This window comes from Seriola aureovittata, chromosome 2 (assembly GCF_021018895.1).
Source record: "Seriola aureovittata isolate HTS-2021-v1 ecotype China chromosome 2, ASM2101889v1, whole genome shotgun sequence".
NCBI lineage: Eukaryota > Metazoa > Chordata > Actinopteri > Carangiformes > Carangidae > Seriola > Seriola aureovittata.
Window position 1 is genome coordinate 13425237 of NC_079365.1, and position 18400 is coordinate 13443636.

At 42.1% G+C, this 18400-nt stretch overlaps 2 protein-coding genes across 3 annotated transcripts; one reads left to right on the forward strand and one right to left on the reverse strand.

Moving 5' to 3' along the window:
- Window positions 1-215: 215 nt before the first annotated feature.
- Window positions 216-14004, forward strand: LOC130187756 (transmembrane protein 198-like). Of its 2 annotated transcripts, none has more exons than XM_056405644.1 (5): window positions 216-720; window positions 10695-10948; window positions 11145-11720; window positions 12544-12621; window positions 12868-14004. In XM_056405644.1, the coding sequence occupies exons 2-5, from the start codon at window positions 10795-10797 to the stop codon at window positions 12918-12920; spliced, it is 861 nt and encodes a 286-aa protein (XP_056261619.1). In that variant the 5' UTR covers window positions 216-720; window positions 10695-10794; the 3' UTR covers window positions 12921-14004. The 2 variants fall into 2 exon arrangements, with proteins under 2 accessions (XP_056261619.1, XP_056261612.1); XM_056405637.1 differs by having other exon boundaries at window positions 217-720; window positions 12544-12692.
- A 314-nt stretch (window positions 14005-14318) lies between these two features.
- mmp19 (matrix metallopeptidase 19) lies at window positions 14319-18138 on the reverse strand. The gene is made up of 9 exons (XM_056405624.1): window positions 17946-18138; window positions 17674-17759; window positions 17402-17532; window positions 16891-17103; window positions 16533-16778; window positions 15878-16003; window positions 15458-15622; window positions 15247-15374; window positions 14319-15137 (listed from the first exon to the last, which is right to left on the reverse strand). The coding sequence occupies exons 1-9, from the start codon at window positions 18039-18041 to the stop codon at window positions 14907-14909; spliced, it is 1422 nt and encodes a 473-aa protein (XP_056261599.1). The 5' UTR covers window positions 18042-18138; the 3' UTR covers window positions 14319-14906.
- Between the last annotated feature and the right edge of the window lie 262 nt (window positions 18139-18400).

Below are 18400 nucleotides of genomic sequence, written 5' to 3' on the forward strand. Positions count from 1 at the left end.
GAAAGAAACTTTATATGAAGTAGACCTGGGGCTTTTGGGGGCCCCAGCCAGTTGTGCACTTTGCCCAGTGTAAGAGGCAGCCTTGTGAAATAGAAGAGCTCAGGTAAAGCTAAACTAGCTCATCAGAGCTGGGGGCCTCATCTGTTGCTTTGCCCCCCCCCCCCCCCCCCCCCCCCCCTCCCGGCAGTTTTCCAACGGACCAACTGACGACGCTGGATGGAGGTTGAGAGGGGACTGCCTCGGAGCACCGGGGGAGAGGAGGGGGGAAAAAAAACTTTTTCTCCTTTGTGTTTTTTAAATGCCGTTTAGGAGAGAAGAGGAGGGGAGGTGTGTGAGGGAGGATCGTTAAGATTTTCCAGAGACTTGTTGGAGTAGTTTGGTGTGGAGTCACCGACGGGAAGAACTCCAACAGTTAGTTTAGCTCCAGAGTCAGACTGACTGTCTGAGAAAGACTGGGGGAATAACTAAACTAACCCTCCTCTCAGGTCAGAGATATAGTTTCACGCTTCAAAAACAGATTTGCATGAGGCGCGGAGAAGAACAAAACGATGTCTTTTAATGTCGATATTGTGTAGTCCGTGATTTTGAAAAGAAGTTGGGAGAAAACCGGTTCTCCCTGGTACCCTACCGCCGCTTTTGTGTTTGTGAGTGGTGGGGTGTTTTTCCTGTTTGACAGGGCCGATAGTCAAGGTTACAGCTGTCCAACACACAGGCTCCTCGGTAAGTTTTCAAAACCACTTTTACTTAAAAAGGACACATTTATTTGTGTGTGTGTGTGTGTGTGTGTGTGTTGCAGATGTGTGTTGCCTCCTCTTCGTTTTAAAGCCTAACATTTGCTTGTATGTTTCTTATTCTGTGTCAGTGGACCTTTGAAACTCCGGTAAGTCCATGCAAACAATAGCTGCGTGTTCATAACCGATGTTGATTGATTATAGATGAGCGATTCCACCCCAGATGCTGCTGACTGATCAGAGCCAAACTCTACAGCTGGAAATGTTTGTAATAACACGTAGCTAGTCAGTCTGACTCAATGGCTGCTCCCCTTCTAAAGCATTTTGCACTTGAGGGACATAATGTAACTTATCCGTCAGTTTTTGAGGACAAAGACATAATGATCCAAGATAATAAGGGCTTTATTGGTGTGCACTGAACCAAGCATTTAGTCCAAAATCTCCCAGCCCTGTGCTTTAATCAGCACTGGCTAACAACTCCAGTTTTTCATTCAGTTATGGAGCAGTTGTGCTGGTGAAAGATGTCAAAAAAAACAAGATAGTAATATGGGTTTGAGATTTGTTTCCTTTACATCTAGTTATTTGGTATTAAACTCCACAGGTTGTTTGACAGATCTGAACACTTAAACAAACTTTTTTATGTATATGTTTACACATCCTCTCTATGCAAACCATATAGAAACGTCCTTCATCTTGTCAGGCAAACATTTGATGCCCCTTTATGGCCCACATAGCGTGCAAAAAGCCCTGGCCTTGTGGTAATGCTGTGTGATCCAGGGTGGGAGTGCCTCTTGGTTTTTCGGGCAGTGTGATGACAGCCTACAGGTCCTGTCTTTACTGGGGAGAGCAGTCTGTAGTTACAGCTTCTCAGTGCACCCCCCCTAACTACTTGACCCACTCTGTCTGCCTGCACCAGATGGTTTTGCCTCTTTGAAAAGGCGAAGAGGAAACCCTTCCCTGCCTTGGGAAAAGAGCGAAGACAGGACAGGAGGCATGAAGAGCAGGGGATGATGAAAGTTAGACTGCACATGTTGTTTTGTATGGTAGCTTTTAATTAGCACGGAGGCAAGGGTCTAGTTTTTATATTGTCTTCGTCTGTAGAGTATGCCAACACCACGCTGACTAAACTTTAACAATTAAACACACAATACGACTTTTAAGAAAACTTAAAGCACTAAACACTAAACTTTATTGAAAATAACTTTAGAAGCTTTCAGGAGAGTGTCAGTGGGGGGACAGCAAGAGCAGCTGACCCGCACAGCAAAGCAGGAATTCCCGTTTTATGAGGAAAAAGCTTTAATTTGAAGTTTGGGTAATTGCTGTGTTTGGATCTGCTTTCTTTTGTAAACACACGCTGTCTTTTTTTCCCCCTTAAGACAACAGGGCCAAAGGCTAAGGTTTATTCTTTTAATTAAGGTATTGACTGGCTGGCCGGCCTTTCTCTCCATCTACTGTTCCAAACTTCATTGAGATGGTGGCATGGTAAACCCTTCATTTTGTTGTATGAAGTAAAAAATAGAATACACAATTCTTTCATTTTAGTTTACATCATAAAAGAAATCTCTTTGACTACAGCTTACTTAAATCCCATATTAGAAAGCTGGGGGATTTCTAGTTTCTCTTTCAGCTGTTGTTTTAGCTGACAAAGATGAACCTCATTGCTTTCTGTGGTTACTGTACTTTAAATGCAGTAGTATTATACAGCGTACATTCTTGAGAAATCAGTAGGAAAAAATGAGAGAATTATGCACAGTATTCTTCAACTTCTTCACTGTCGTTAGTTGTATGTCATACAGATTTTATTTAAGATGGAAGCGATCACAAATGCAAATTCAGTTTCACAATGACGCTGTTGACTAATGATTATTTAGATGAGTTTATCTCAAAAGTCTTCAGTATTGTTTGGGTAGCACTCCAGATCTGTCTGGCCATGTGCTCAGGCCTCCTGCATCTGTATCCTGGACAAATTGATGTACTGATGAGTGATGAGCTTGTCATCAGTAATAGAAGCAGGGAGCATTGAGGGAGAGCTGTACTGTAGAATCTGCACAAGACTCATTGCTGCGGTTAATCTATTAAGGAGACCGCTATGCTCTGTACCAGTGACTCTCTTTTAGGAAAGTGCATCATGGGTGTCAAGAAAGGCAAAACACAAAGTACAATTTAAATAGTGACAGATATTTTATAACAAGTCAAGTCAATTTTTTATTACATAGCGCCAAATCACAACAGAAGTTATCTCCAGGCACTGGATATAGAGCAGGTCCAGACTGTACTCTTTATAACATTGATTACAGAAACCCAACAATTCCCACCAATTGTGGCGTTGCAGAAGAAAATGTATCTGACTTTGTAAGAACTTTTTATATTTTCGTACTTGTGCCCAGCACAGTTAGTAAAGTAACACTCTGAAAGTATCACAGAGGTCATTTTGAGTTTAAATAATGTGTCAAGTTACGGTCCTGAATAGGGCTTTGATGAGGTAAAGGGTAAAGTACAACTCAATACATTAACCTACATTGTACATGTATACATTAACAGGTACCCTATCCCACTCGGGGTGTAGTTGCTGCTTCTTCTTAAATGATTATCGCAGAAACAGGCACGAAGAACAACCTTAGTTTTTGTTGGATTCTGAGATGGAAGGATCTAGAGACTCCTGGGTGTAAGAGAAGCCCCATTGTCACATAGAAACCACATAAAGAACTGATACCAGTCATTTTGAAACATAAATCCATAGGCTACATATAGCTCTTTAAACACTGGTTATAGTTGTGACATGAGTGGGGTGTTGGGTTGGCTTGGAAAATGAAGGACATACATGATATTTTAGGTTCATGAGATCGCTGTAGGAGGTACAATTATTGCAGACTGGAATTTGACAAAGATGGTTAAATGGCTGCTTTAAATGATAGAGCTGCAGTGGAAGTGCTGTAGACATATATAGGCACTGCATGGAGGTCTGAACCACGACTGTGTTCTTACTCCCCTTGGGCCACTATAGCAAACCTATCTACAAATCACCACAATTCAGTCAGTGATTCATTTGATTGTACTGTGGCAGTTTGTGTAAGTAACTCGGTTTCTTTTATACCAGCTCCCAAGAAAACAAACTAAAACAAAAGATTGATAAGAGCTAAACAAAGTTTTAATAAACACTGGGATAGTATTATGATACCCCAGTGAAATGGCTACAGCTTGTCTTCACGGGAAGGTCAGGACATGCCTCAACATGAAAGGGTGTTGGTGCCATGCTCAAGGACACTTCTGCACGATGGATGGGTACATTTAGTTTCTCCACACTAACCTGCTGTTTCTCAGCAGCTTACATTATCCCCAACAAAGTGCTATACTGTCACGCTCTCACTGACATATGGACATCAGACCCCACCACACTGCCTACTAAGTGCTGCTCTCCACCACAAACCCTGATGGAGCGTTGTTGAACTGCCCCTCCTTACTGCACACACTGTACGCTCCTTCCTCTGCTGCTGGATCACAACTCCATCTTATTGCAGCATACAGTGCCAACGGGGTGGATGGATATTAGTCCATGTATGGATTTTACTATGTAAATGACCATGTCTACTTCTGACATACAGTATACAAGCATGCACCATTGACATGTGACTCTCTTCAAAAGGCTCCTCATTGTGTTTCTGGTCTTTTTTCATGCTTCTCTATAAGTAGCTCTGCAGTCTTAAGTTGAAAGGCCTCTATTGTTTAGACTAAAGTCAGACAAGCATGAGATTGAGAGATTATGAGGGAAAAGAAGTGAGATAGTACTAATAAAACATTGCCACAAGTGACCATTATTGGGGTCCAGACAGAGCCACAGGGCAAATGACTGGTACTGAGAATATGTATAAATTTGACTAGTCATTTTTGAATGATCTCCAATTGGAGATAAAAGACTTGAGTTTAAGAGCTACAGCTACCAGTGAGATTGTGGCTGAACAGACTGATTGTCACGTGAACAGCTGCAATTTCTACTCCACATAAAAGCTACAAAATGTTGCAAAATAATATGAATTTTCACAACTCTGAGTAATAGCCAAGATCTGGGAACTCCAACTGTGCTGCGTGCAAAATAAAATGAAGTGGCTCATCTTTAGAAGGGATTTGGGTTCAAGAAAGAGCCATTGCACAATGTACACATTTTTGTGACATGTCTTGTCAGAGAGTAACATTAAATTATGTGTAGGTAAATGCCTGATTTAGAAGTCTAGTAACTGCTTTGGGTTAAGCAGCTGATAACTAGGAAAAGAAACCCTGGCAAGACAGCTGACAGAAGAGAATAGACCTTAAGGAATTGTGGCATCTTAGAGCCATGCAGGGGAAAAGAAGTCCCATGCGTTGAGTGGAAAGAGCAGTGAGGACACATTGGGATCCATTCACTCAAGCCGCATTCAAAGCTTGTTGAATGCAAATGTATTCCATAGTCGACACAATATAGTCAACTTTGTACAAGCACAACAAGGCTTTTTAAAAAAACAGCTGATTTGCATAGGCCACAAACTCTGGTAAGGTTTTGAATCTATGAGTTGGGTCGAGGGAACTGATATCCACTGTAGTGACTTTTAATGCGTTTTAATGCTGTTTTTATTGTGTGTGTATTAAGTTTTTCTTTAGTGTACTTAATATTTGCAGCAATGAGGAAGTGTGAGCGTGAAAGGGTTAATCTGGATTAAAAAATAAAAGGTCTTTAAAGGTATTAGAGCTCTCAGCCACTATTAATGAAAACAACAGGAATCTAAATGGTGTGGTACTCTTGTGACAGGACACACATGGGGCATGTGGAGTTCAGGGCCTCGGGATTTATCAGATATTAATTTGTTGATGGCGAGTTCTTTGTAAACTTGATTTGTTGCTGCCTAAACCGTGTCTAAACTATTTATTAGTGAATCATTTTGGTTTGAATATGGCTGCATGGATCTCAAACCCAGAGTTTATGAATAAGAATCACAAAACCACCAAAAAAAAGTGTAAAATGACTGTCATGTGGTGCTTTGTTCATTGTGCAAGTTGTTTGAGCACACTAACAGTAGTTGCCACGTACAAACACGTCGCTGAAACAGTCTCAATCATGCAAATAGGGGCACATGGTGAGACAATGGCAAGTGTTATATGTAGATTAGCCTGTGAGCCAGACAGATTACAAGCTTATTTGCGTCATATTGCAAGGTCTGCCTTTCCTGCCGTGTCCGTATGGACAACGTGTTTCACTCAGATCCACTCACTCTAAGCAGTGCAAAGACATAGATAGCTGCCTCGTTTTCCCCCTGGCCATATATTCTCAGTTTAAACGTGTTGCCGTTAGTTGAAAAGAAGCTTCAGGTTTGATGATATAGCTCTTTGGTCCTGTCTCTGTTCTGTGCCACAAACACAAAGGTCAGTTCCTGCTGAAACCTGATGTTCCACTTCCTCCTCTGGTCCTGACTTCCTGCTTTGGAGAGACAGGAAGCTCAATAGTGGCCCTTATGATGTCTTAACCAGTATGTTCCAGAGTAAAAGCAGATGTTGTGATTATAGCGGCCATGAGCATAGATCTGTTCATGTTTATACAGTTTTATGCTTAGCACAATACGGCATCCATTTTAATAACTCCCACTGTGACAGTCGTAGCTCCAGTGGTCCCTGTTGTCCAGACTTGATCAGTCTTTCAACTGGTTGGGTGTGTTTAGCTGAAGGTGGCATGATGAATGGCTGCAACTGCAGAGTGCAGACCCTGGTGCATCTCACATTCCTGGTAGATTCTTCCAAGTGAAGTTGTCAGACAGCCAAGCCGTAACACTGCAGATTTTCAGCTGGCCCTGGCCGTCAAGTCGGAGGAGCACTTGCAGAATCCTTGGCTGTGATCACACATGCCCACCCCTTGATTAAACACTCCCATATAAGCTATGTGGGGAACTTGTAGTCGGCCCTGCCTGTCCCTCAGCAGCTGAGCACTCAACTCTGTGCTGCTCAGCCCCCCCGCAGTGTTTGTTCAGGGGGAGTATACTCCTGGGCAAGTTTTTGTTTCAAGGGCAACATAATATTCCAATAGCTCATCTGCAGCTGATACTTATTGTGTATCAACTCTCAGTTCCCATCTGTCGGCTCTTAAGTAAATGTAAGTGATACTTCTGGAGGCCATTATGTGTGTTTTTGCTGAAACTCTCTCATTTGACACTTTTCCAGCCTCTAATGGTGAAGCTAGTCCATGCTGGAAATGAAATTGTTGCAAAATTCCTTACTTTGGTCCAGACTGAAATACCTCAACAATTGTTAAATGAATTTACATGAAATTTAGACATTCATGTTCACCAGTGGATGAATCCTACAGACTTTTTGTCTCTTGTATCACCATGAGGTTGACACTTTTGTTATTGTCTGAAATATTTTGAAAATCTCTTAAACGGTGGCCATTAATATGTGCTACAGATATTTACGCTCCCTGATAAGAATTCCAATAACTTAGATGATCTTCTCACTCGTCATCTACCACTATCATCAGCTCTAAATTTGAATTTGTCCAATTCTTTATGAGCAAAAACCTGGAAAATGATTGCCGTTCCCATTAGCCTTAGCTGTAGTTTGTGTTCAGGGCTGGTTAGTATTAGCATGTTAAGAGACTAAACTTAGATGGTGAACATTGTAGATATCACCTGCAAAAGCATAACAGCATGTTGGCAGTCTGATGCTAGCCACAGCCTCACAGGGCTGCTAGCATGGCTTTAGACTCTTAGTCTTGTTGCTTGTATTGAATTTGTTACCAGGCGACTTCAGCTTGTAGAAAACTCAGCTTAGAAGAGCTGGAAGGACTTTGGGCATTGAGAAACTTCAGTCATTAAGATAGATAGTTGTGTTTCCAGTTAGGACCCCCTCCCTCCATCACTCACCAGCCCTCTGAAGGCAAATACTTGGCACCCCATCTTAAAGCAAACTCTTTGGATCTACCAGTTTCCTTGGTGCTCTCAGCCATCTTTATGTGGTCTCCGTTTTTGTCCGCCTGGTTTCCTCTGAGTGCCACTAGAGGTCACAGCATGGGCCTCACAGGCTTTGTTTAGCCTCATAATGGCTCTATTCTCCCATAGCAGCACAGACTTCCAAGCCTGCTAGACATAGGACACCATTGTGACTCACAGAGGTGGTAACATGAGGAAGATGCACAGAGGCATGAGGGTGTCCATAGGTGCACACGTAGAGTAAAGTAAATAACTGTTTAAGAAAATGATGAAATATTCACTAGTTCACACTCACAGTGTTAGTTTTACTGGTAAGAAGTTCCTTTATTATTGTCTATTAGCGATGATGACTTATTCACATGGTTTCACTAAATGCAATAAGCTGACCACAAAACATCCATTCAAAGTCCTGGTCCACTAGAAGCAAATAGAGAAAGTTGTGGTAAATTTTGTGAGTGTCCAATTACAGTAATTACAGTAAAAATAAGCTACTGTGTAATGTGATATGTCGTCTTTTATTATCTGCCCACAAGACGTTCTAGAGAGCTGTATCCAAATTTGATTCTGCTGTATGTTACTTAAGTTGTGTACATTTAGTTAATTACCTTCACATACACATTATCTGCTATCCAAACTAACCAGGTGACTTTATTCATGTCATGTTGGACATATTTGAGCGGGGCATAATGCTCCAACACGAGCCATATCTGCTCAGGCTTGTTGGTTCATTTGAAATACATAAATGTCTTTTTGGAAGTTCATGTTCCAGTTAGAAATTTTAACAGCTCCATATAGTCGCCTTAACAAAACCTCCCCTTCTTCTCATGTGACTGAATCAACACCAACATGGAGAGGGCGATCACAGAAACGCCCCAAACCAGAGGGAAACAAAAGCCCATAACAGTGAAGTTCCTGTCACTGCCCGTCCTTTTTTTCCAAACCTCTTATCCTGTTCAGGGTCACAGCGGGCCGGAGTCCTCGCTTATTGAGCAAGGGAAGTTCAGTCTGTCACAATATACGGACAACATATGGACAAACCTTTATTTAGACAGACATGGAGACGTAAACTCCACACAGGAAACCCTCTTGTTGCTTTAAGGTGACAGTAACTGAACCACCATGCTGCCCAGACCCGTGTGTGTAGTTTTATATTATCCTGTAGTAGAGTTTGGCTTTTCATCTTAACTTGGCTGGAGTTGATTTGAAGATTATAGTCTAGATGGTATACAGAGATCTTTCCAGTAGCTGCTCATTTTGTTAGAAAAGTTAGATTTTATTTTGGGTCTGTGTCGTTACATGCAGTTTACTGTTTGTCCTGCTGTAGTCAACAGAAAGTCCTAACATTTTATTTTGGCTTATCTCATTAATTTGATGCACAAGTTATTTCATTATCAAAACGTTAGGTTTGTAACAAAAGGCTGAAAATGTCAAATCCTAGTCAGCTGTATACACATAGCTACATTACTACACCCACTACAAATTGTTTTGCATAAATACAGTTAATATTAGGGCTGCAACTAACAGTTATTTTCATTGTCAGTTAATCTGCCAACTGTTTTCTCTGTGAACGGAGTAACTGTCTGTAAAAAGTGGAAAATGCCCATTATCATTTCCCAGAGTCCTGATTTGATCTGATTATCAGTCCAACACCCGAAGATTTTCAGTTTGCTGTATAATATTTTTTAAACATTATTTTCTGTTAATCAACTAATCGTTACAGTTCTAGTCCATATTTTTTTTCTTAAGCTTTATATGCATATCCTCAAAGCAGTAATCAACTCTGTAATGTAACAGACTCTAAACAAAAGACTTTAATTGAACACACATTTGTCCTAAATTCTGTCTTGTCTTTCAGCAAAAGAATGAGTCATTGCTGTTGTCACTGATAGAAAACAGAAAGAAAAAGATAGGAAATACTGAAAGAACTGAGACTAAAGAAAGAAGAGTGACTAAAGAAGAAAAGAAAACTTTCCAATGGGCTTTCATTTTTTCCAAGTAAAGTCACTCATAGGCAGGACACACAAAATTATACAGCCTTGTGTCTGAGAAAAAAGCGGAAACAAAAGTATGTCACATTCCAATGTTAGGGAGAAAATAGATTTAATTTGGGGAAGTTTCAGGTGAAGAAGCAGAGGTGGCAGATCGACACAGGAGAGGAAAAAGAATGATCTGGCAAGTAGCAAAGAGTAAAAGGCCAGACTGAATGTTCCTCGCTGTTTGTCTTGAGTAGAAAACGTGAGTTAGCTGTAATCGGATCTCAGCTGTGGTGAGATCATACACGAGGCCTGCCAGCAGCCTCACAAAGAGCGGTCCACCCATAGGCCTTGAGCCCCACTGCAGCGCCCTGTGGCTCCCTACAGGCCTGCCAGTTTAAATATCATATATAATTTTTCAACAGTACGAGATGGTTTTCAGAGGGCGGTAACATTTGCTGTTCTGCAGTAATTTTGGACAGTGTGTGTCCACTAGTAATTATCATCAATGAAGTGTATGTTTGTATCTTTACAGTAAGCAAGGTGGTGAAGTAAGAGGAACATCCCAGTTATAAAAAAGAAAAAGTTTTCAAATTACTTACAGACAACATTGCTCGGCTCTTTTCTCCTTACCGTGTAATTCTTAAAGGAGAGTTAAAACTAGATTATTTTAATTGTGTTAAAAGCTCATTAAGTGAAGCCAAATTGCTCTTGTCAGGTGACTGACTCTTCATGACTGTCAGAGTTGGATAGGGGTCCTGGCACATGGATTATAGTGACTGAATGAGCTGCTTGTGTGTCTTCCCAGGCATACAGGATTGCACTGAGTTGCATAGTGTTGTGTGTTGAGTTTGTGACAGCTGCATGTACAGAGCGGCGAGGAAGAAGTCACAGTTGACCTGAAGATTACACACTTCACCTTTGCCCCTGGAGTACTTGAGTTTTCTGTGTTGATCAGGATATTTTATTTTAAACTTGACTGAGGTTCAGCCGCACTTTTTTAATCTTTCCTTAGTTAATCAACGTTTTCTCTTCTCTTACAGTCCCCAAACCTGCTCAGATGGACATGAGATAACACCACCAGAAGTTCAACCCTTGTCCGGAGCTTCAGCCAACCCCCGCAACCTCCCATATTCAGCCAGAATGGCAGATCCCACCGGGCTGAGCCCTGAAGGGGCGGGGGCGGGCATATCTGAGGTCAACGCCTGTAGCTTGGAGATAGAGAGGAAGTATGATGTCATCCCTGCAGTCATCTGCTCCATGTGTTGCCTGTTCGGGATCATTTACTGCTTCTTTGGTGAGGATCCCTGCCCTGTTACATCAACTCAAACATAGGATGACATAACACAGTCAAAATGTCACTCACTCTTAATTGTATACATATGCACCAATAGATGTAGATTATTGTTATGTAACGGGGTAATTGCTTTTTATTCTATTCCCGCCAACTCTCAGTTCATCATTGTAGATCTCTTCGGTGTCTCCTCTTCCAGGTTACCGCTGTTTCAAGGCTGTCATGTTCCTGTCAGGCCTGATGTTCGGCTCTGTCATCATTTTCTTGCTGTGCCACAAGGAGCACGTGCTGGACACCCAGCTGAGCGTCGAGGCCAGCGCAGGAATCGGCCTCGGTATAGGCCTGCTGTGCGGTCTGGTCACTATGCTGGTGCGAAGTGTCGGCCTCTTCATGACCGGCCTGCTGCTGGGACTCCTCCTGGCCCTCGCTGCTTTGCTCGTCACTCATCAGTTCTACACTCCCACCACAGTCTGGGTGCCGCTGGGTGCTCTTCTGGGAACCGGCATGCTGTTCGCTGTGCTGACACTGCAGTGGCAGAAGTTCTTCACCATGCTCTCCACGGCTGTGTTCGGGGCAGCTATCATGACTGTGTGTGCTGATTACTTTGTGGAGATGCTGGCACTGGCTACACATGTGTATGAATGCTTGCGCCTCACACCCGGGCCACCTCTCTGCTGGTACAGCTGGGTCATCCTTGGCATCTGGCCCGCCCTCAGCCTCATAGGAGTCCTGGTCCAGTGGAAACTGACAGATGACAGCTTCTCACACACTGAGGGTAAGGATGAAATGTCATGACATGAGTTCTGTTGTAGTGAAGGGTCAGGACCTGTATTTATCAAACTTCTTACACTTATGAATGTGCTAAAGACTAAAAGAAGAAGTAAAAAGTTCTTCACTGAGTGTGAAGAATAAGACACATTTATCCGGCGACGACCTACTTAAATGAAGGAGGATTATTCAAAGGCACTCACATGATTAATCACATCTAGGAGTATTTACCCTACATCTGACCCTTTGTTCTTGCTTTAGGAAAATTCTGGGAAATTATAAATATATCTACTAATAACTATCATGTAAAATTGACAACAATCTAATTTATTGATTACACATAAATGTATAAACAGGGAAATAGAAAATTAAATGGAAACAAAAAGAAAACCAACCTGGAGCAGAAATGCTACTGGCAGATGAGGCACAGCAGAGGAATCAGATAAGGAGAAGTTAGTGCCATACTTACAGTGAAGCTGCATCGTGATGCAAGTGATACAAAGGAAATCAATGCCAGCTTTATTCTTATAAATACTCATGACCACTGCAAGTTCACTCATCTGTCAGTCTCTGTCCTGCAGTCATTTAGTATCTTCTCTTAACCAACCTTACAGACCCCTGTAGCTCTCCTTTAATTTAAGAGCATCTTTAAGTAGTGAAGAATGTCTTGTTTTTATACTTACATTTCTGAATAGGTGTAAAACTGAACAATTTCTACTTTAATCTTTCACTTAGATCCAGAATTTTACTTTATACAGGCCCAGATGTTCTAGTCAGGATTTTACAGGTATGCCTCATTTCATGCCATTGAATTTGCCTTCTCCTCTTAGTTGTTATCAGTCGGCGACAGAAGAGAGTCCAGCTGATGCGGATTCGAGAGAAGGACGCCAAGAAGCGACAGCAGGCAGGTGGGCAGGAAGGCACATACCGTCGTAAACCCACCCCAGTGAAACGTTACGCTGGGGACCTACTGGCACCGGTCAGTGTCACCCAACAATGGCGTGTGCTGTAGTTGCTGATTATTTTTATGTCTACCAGTAAGACCAAAATAGTAAAAAAAAAGAAAAAGAAACAGGCTTGTTTCTAGGTTTTTTTCATGTTGAGACCATTTTTTTTTACCTCACTCATCTCTCCCTGTGTTGTCCTTCCTCTAGAGCTACCTGCAAAGTCTGCGGGACAGACAGATGGGCACAGGCACTTCCCTTAGCAGCCTGGGCACTGCCAACCACACCATGATCGACTTGGACTACGACACCGGCTCCACTGCGCCCCTCACAGCTACAACCCCAGTCGTCAGGGTCTGAGCAACACAGAGATAACAGAGAAGAGACTACTTAATGCTCCTCAACAGTGTCTCCCTAATGTAGAGTAGAACCTATAAACTGCTCCACTCAGCGAAGGGTTTTTATCACCCTTAAACTGATTTGGAGCGAGGATGGATTTTCTCCTATCAGCGTGTGAGTCCTGGGTGTTGGTGAAAGAGAATGCTGCTTTTTTGGGGAGAGAAAGCAGAAGTGTCAAGCTCCTGCTTGGTGACTGCTACAACCACTACAACCACTGTGTTTCTCAGAGAAACACTTAAAAACAGATACTAACAAAGTAAAGTGAGGTCCTCCATTTCCTTACATTGTGTATTAAATACATCACAGCAAGTACGAGCCGCAAAAACAGATGTTTTTCTGTTTTGGTAGTGAATATGACAAATCCATTTGTTTGACATGACATGTACTGTACTAAAAAAGTTAGTCATTGCCATGAAGTGTTGTGTTATTGCCTGTCTTACTGTGTAACTGTGTTGTCATAGGATTTATGATTGTGTGTTACCTTTTTAGATGAAGCATGTTTCATGGTGAGCACATGTAGATGGATACATGGCCATGAGTATGTAAGTGAAGCAAGAACTAAATGATGCAAATAAAATAAACCGTTTGTATTTAAAAAGCTCTTTGCATGAGCTTTTAGCAGGAAGCTTTCTAGCAGCTCTCTAATAATTCTGTCACCTTTTTTGTTTTTTGCAATGTAGCTCCTGTCAGAATACAGTAGGTGAAGATTTAAGACTGTTGCTTGTGGAGTAAACATTTTATAATTTATTTTATATAATGACCATTACCTGGTAGTGTTGGAAAAAAAGGACAAAAAAAAAACAAAGCATGTTTGATGTTAATTTGTAGATTTTTAAATAATTATCCACTTTGTTGTTTGAATATTTTGCAGGGGCACTTGTTACCTGAATGTGTACATACCTGTTGATAGAAATTTCAAAGATAAATAAATGTGTTTGATAAAAAAAAGTTTTTTACTCATCACTTGAGTCAGATCAGTTGCACTGTTTGTCTCTTAGGGCTCTTAGCAACACTGGCAGCATTACTGGCCAGAGTTTTCATAGGCAATAAAGAGGTCATGGGGAGGATTTCCTACTCTGCAATTGGTCGGGGTTGCCATGGCGCTTCTAAAGTTTTTTTTTTTTTGCAGACAAACACAATGCAGGACAGACCGGCCTTTCATCATAGCGAACATTAAATCGTTTTCTATCCTTTTTGTGGGAATGTTGAGCCACTTTTCTGGTGACAGAGCTCTGAATCAGACAGACCATTTTACTGCAGACAGTAGGTTTTGTTTAATGTTACAAAATGTTACATTTTTATTTAAAAAAAATCAGGACACAGATCCATGCCACATGATTTCTCACAGACCAGTGTGATACATGAGATAATGGTGTAAGTGTTTAGTAACAATGAAGGGCAATGAACATACTTAAGAAGTTGGTTCAACAAAACATTACAGTCTGAAGAGAAAAGTGTGCACACTCCCATCATCATATTACATCTTACTGAAAGCATTAAGACATAATCCAACACATATGTTAGAGAGAAAAACAGAAGGCCTCCCTTGATTTCTCCCTGAGATCATAGCTCAGCTTACATAATTCTCACAGTCACAAAAACACACATTTTGTGCTTAAGAAGTAAGCCTCACAGGAATCAGCCTGCTTCAGAGGGAGCGAGTAGCTTGATTGTTATCAGATCCAGTGAAAAATTAAAATCAATTATCACACTATTCTTTTTACCTGTTAGGTGATATTTCACAATTGATCACTGCTATTGAGGTTGCGTGGTTGTCAATGCCTTTGGAGTGGAACCAGCACCCCTGCTGTAGACCTCTTAGCGCATGCTGCCCCCTGATGGTTGCACACCTAGCATCGCATCCAGCGCTCCTTTTTGCTCAGTGGGTATCCTTTCTCGACTCTCAGCAGCTCATTCACTTTCCAGTACTCGTCTCCTTTGAAGAAGAAGATCTTGCCATTGGTCCAGGTGAAGGCGGCGTCCGGACTGGACGGCACTCCAGTGAACAGCATGGAGAGCGGTTTGGGGTAGATGCTTAAGTCATTGTACTGCAGTTCATCCCACTGCCAGTGCTCTGAACCCTAAACAGGCAGACAGAAAAAGATTTGTGATTTCTGCAAGACGAGGTATGAATATTGACCCATTTATATGTGAGAATGCTGCTGCTCCTCATAGTTTGATCATAGATACCTTAATAAAGATCATCTTCTTGTTCCTCTCCAGGAACAAGGCTGCATCAATATTAGGAGGGATCCGTTTCACCTGTTTGGGGTAGCCGTAGTCCAGCAGGAACTTGGTGTACTTCCACACTTTATTTCCTGTGCCCAGAAAGAGTCCAACATTCACACAAGTCCAGAGAACTGAGAGTAGTATTTGCAGTAGCACTAGGCAACAAGTTTACCTTTGAAAAAGTAAGTCTTGTTGGTTCTCTGCGAGTGCACAGCAGCATTCAGGTTCCCAGGGAGTTCCCTCCACAGCCTGTCGATTTTTATGGGTGTGTTGTGTCCCAGATCAGAGATGGTCCACACGTAATCACCACTGAAGGCAAAGGTTTTCCTCCAAGGACCTGATTGAACATACATACAGTGACACATCCTGTGACTTCTCAAGCCTGTTATCAAAATGGTCAACAAATCACCATTGTGAAAACGAGATGTGTATGACTTGCTTCAAAAACAAATATCAAAAAGTTCAGAACTGTATTGTAGCTCACCAGTCTACCCACTCTAAATCCAGTGTGTTTACGTGCTGTGGTCTAAAGTCAAGTCAAACTACAGTGCAGGCAGGTAAGGCTTCTCCTGTAATTACTTCTGTAGCTTACCCAACATGATGGCATCCAGTGCGGCAGTGCAGGGGTCAGGAATGCTCTCAGTATCAAGGCTGCTTTCTGTGGCAAATAGACCGTCTGTGGTTGTTGGGCTGGCTAAAGTGCCGGTGATGCGTTTGCCTATAAAACAGAGAAGATACAAGTTGTAGCATGAATGCCTGCTTTCCTTATTTTGACACTTAAATGCTACCTGAATAATGTTTCATTCCAGACAGATAGAGTTTAAACTGTCAGACTTTTGCATGTGTTACCTTGTGGCCTGTTTTGTTCCAGCCAAGAGTAGAAACAAACTTGTCAGTGGACAAACTATTTAATGTATTTAAACTACCTCTAATTTATCTTTGGTATATTTTGTTGACACTTATTGACCAACATACAAAGCAACACAGGCCTGGAAGCTTATTGTCACTCGTTGTTGAGCTCTAATCTCAAACCACAAAGCAGGACTACAATCATTCCCATAACCACTCTTTTCAGAGGACAAACGATGACAATGACTCCCTCAGCAAGGAGACTAAAGCCTCATGAGGAGGTTCAGGATAGCTCGTTATTATATCTGGAGGTGAAGGTGCTGATGCAATACCATCAATATCATAATGATGGCTCCGCTCCAGTCTCTACACCATCATCTCCTTCTTGACACACTCACCGTATAACGCCTGGATGCCGATCACATCATCTGAATGCAGCCTGAAGTTGACACGGTAACCAGAGTAGACCGGTGCCATCAGAGCACTCCTGAATTGAGAGTGACCCAGGCCGAGGGCGTGGCCGATTTCATGGGCAGCCACAATACGCAGATTAGTACCATAATATGTTCCCTCCGTCCAGAACTCATCCTCGTCAAAATGAACAATACCAGATTCTGGCGACTCAGCATGGGCCAGTACATGACCTGCAGGTGGTACAAACAAACAATTTAAGTTTTGTGTTTCAGGGGCCAAGTGACAGTAAGTCGGCTGTGTTCAATAGTGAAAAAAAAACCTATATTAATAGAGAAAACTCACCACGGCCATCAAACGGGACAGCGCAATAGCCATCTTTCTTATGGAAGGAGATCCTTATGTCTGCTCTGCCGTAGTCGATCTCCCTGAAGGTCAAAGGAGTCACATCACTCCAGTAGGCGAAGGCAGAGCGGATGGCTGCCCTGACATCTGTCTTCTTCATGTCAGGTGTGTAGTTGTAGATGCGGTAGGTCAGACTCCTCTTTCTCCAGCGACCTGAGAGAGAGGGATCGTTTTTTTCTTAAGTCACCACAACAAAACCGTCTTCCTCACCAACACACAAAACTTTCTACAAATATGAGTGAGACAAGACTTAAAGTCTAAGCCAAAATTTCTTCAACGTGAAACTGAAGTGAAAATAGAGTGTGACCAGATAACAGGAATAAATGTTAGTGGTGCTCTAACTTATAACTGATTGTCAAAGCCTGTTTTTGTGTTTTTAAAAGACATATTTGTGTTGTTATTTAAGTTAAATAAATGTTATAACCACTGATGTTCAGACTTTGTGACTCACCCATCACTCTGTATTTGTTAAACTTCTTGTTGAAGGGGTCCTCCATGCCACAGCGTGGCTGTCTCATCACATCCAAGGTAGCTTCATCTAATTCTCCAGTAGATGGCAGATCATTCACCCTCTGGAAAACCCTGGAGGAAGTAGGTGATTGAAAATCTGCAAACTGATTTCACAAAAAAAAAAAGACGACCCACATTTCTCCTCCACTGTATCAGGGAGTAGAGTGACTTGCTACCTGTGTTTCCCCCTGAAAGGGAAATTGTCTATGTTACCTAAGAGCGTCAATGATCTCCTCCAGGTAATGAGGGTCCTGTGGATCAGCAGGGTCATTCAGGTAGCCATATTGCCTCAAATAAGCCTGTAAATGTACAAGCAGAGAAATAAAGCTCTCATGTACTTAAAATAATACTGTAGCCCAACTTATTTAGCACAAAAATGAAATGACCATGTCTGTGTATACATTATATATTCCTGCTTAGATGAGTCAAAAGCATCATGTGAATGTCAGAATTCAAACAGATGACAGAACAAACTCTCATCCTACCGTCGCTTCATCTAATTCTGTCCATTGCACCACTGCACACAATGCTCCACTGAGGTTGAGCACCAGAAGCAGCACCAGCAGCCCTTCGTAGTCCATATTCAAGTTTTCATCAATGGTTTCCGTCTCAGATATCCAGGGCGGATGCTTTAAAGCTGGAGAAGTGCTCGGCAGAGTCCCACAGCAGACTCTGTTTATTCTGTGAGCGCTCCAGCAGTTTTAAACTCAGCCTGGCGCATGAGTCAGACCTGTGGCTACGATGATCCACCTCTGAAGAATGAGGATTACAAGAGCAGCCAATTGACCTACAGCCAACATGTCTGCTGTTAAATTGTACAGCTGTTCAGAGGGGACGTGGAGCTCCAGCAGGAGTCTCAAGCAATTTATAGAGTCGACAGGCTGTAGTCAAGTCTACAGTAGTAGGGTTCAGTTCAGCTTTTTACAAACCACTGAGCAGA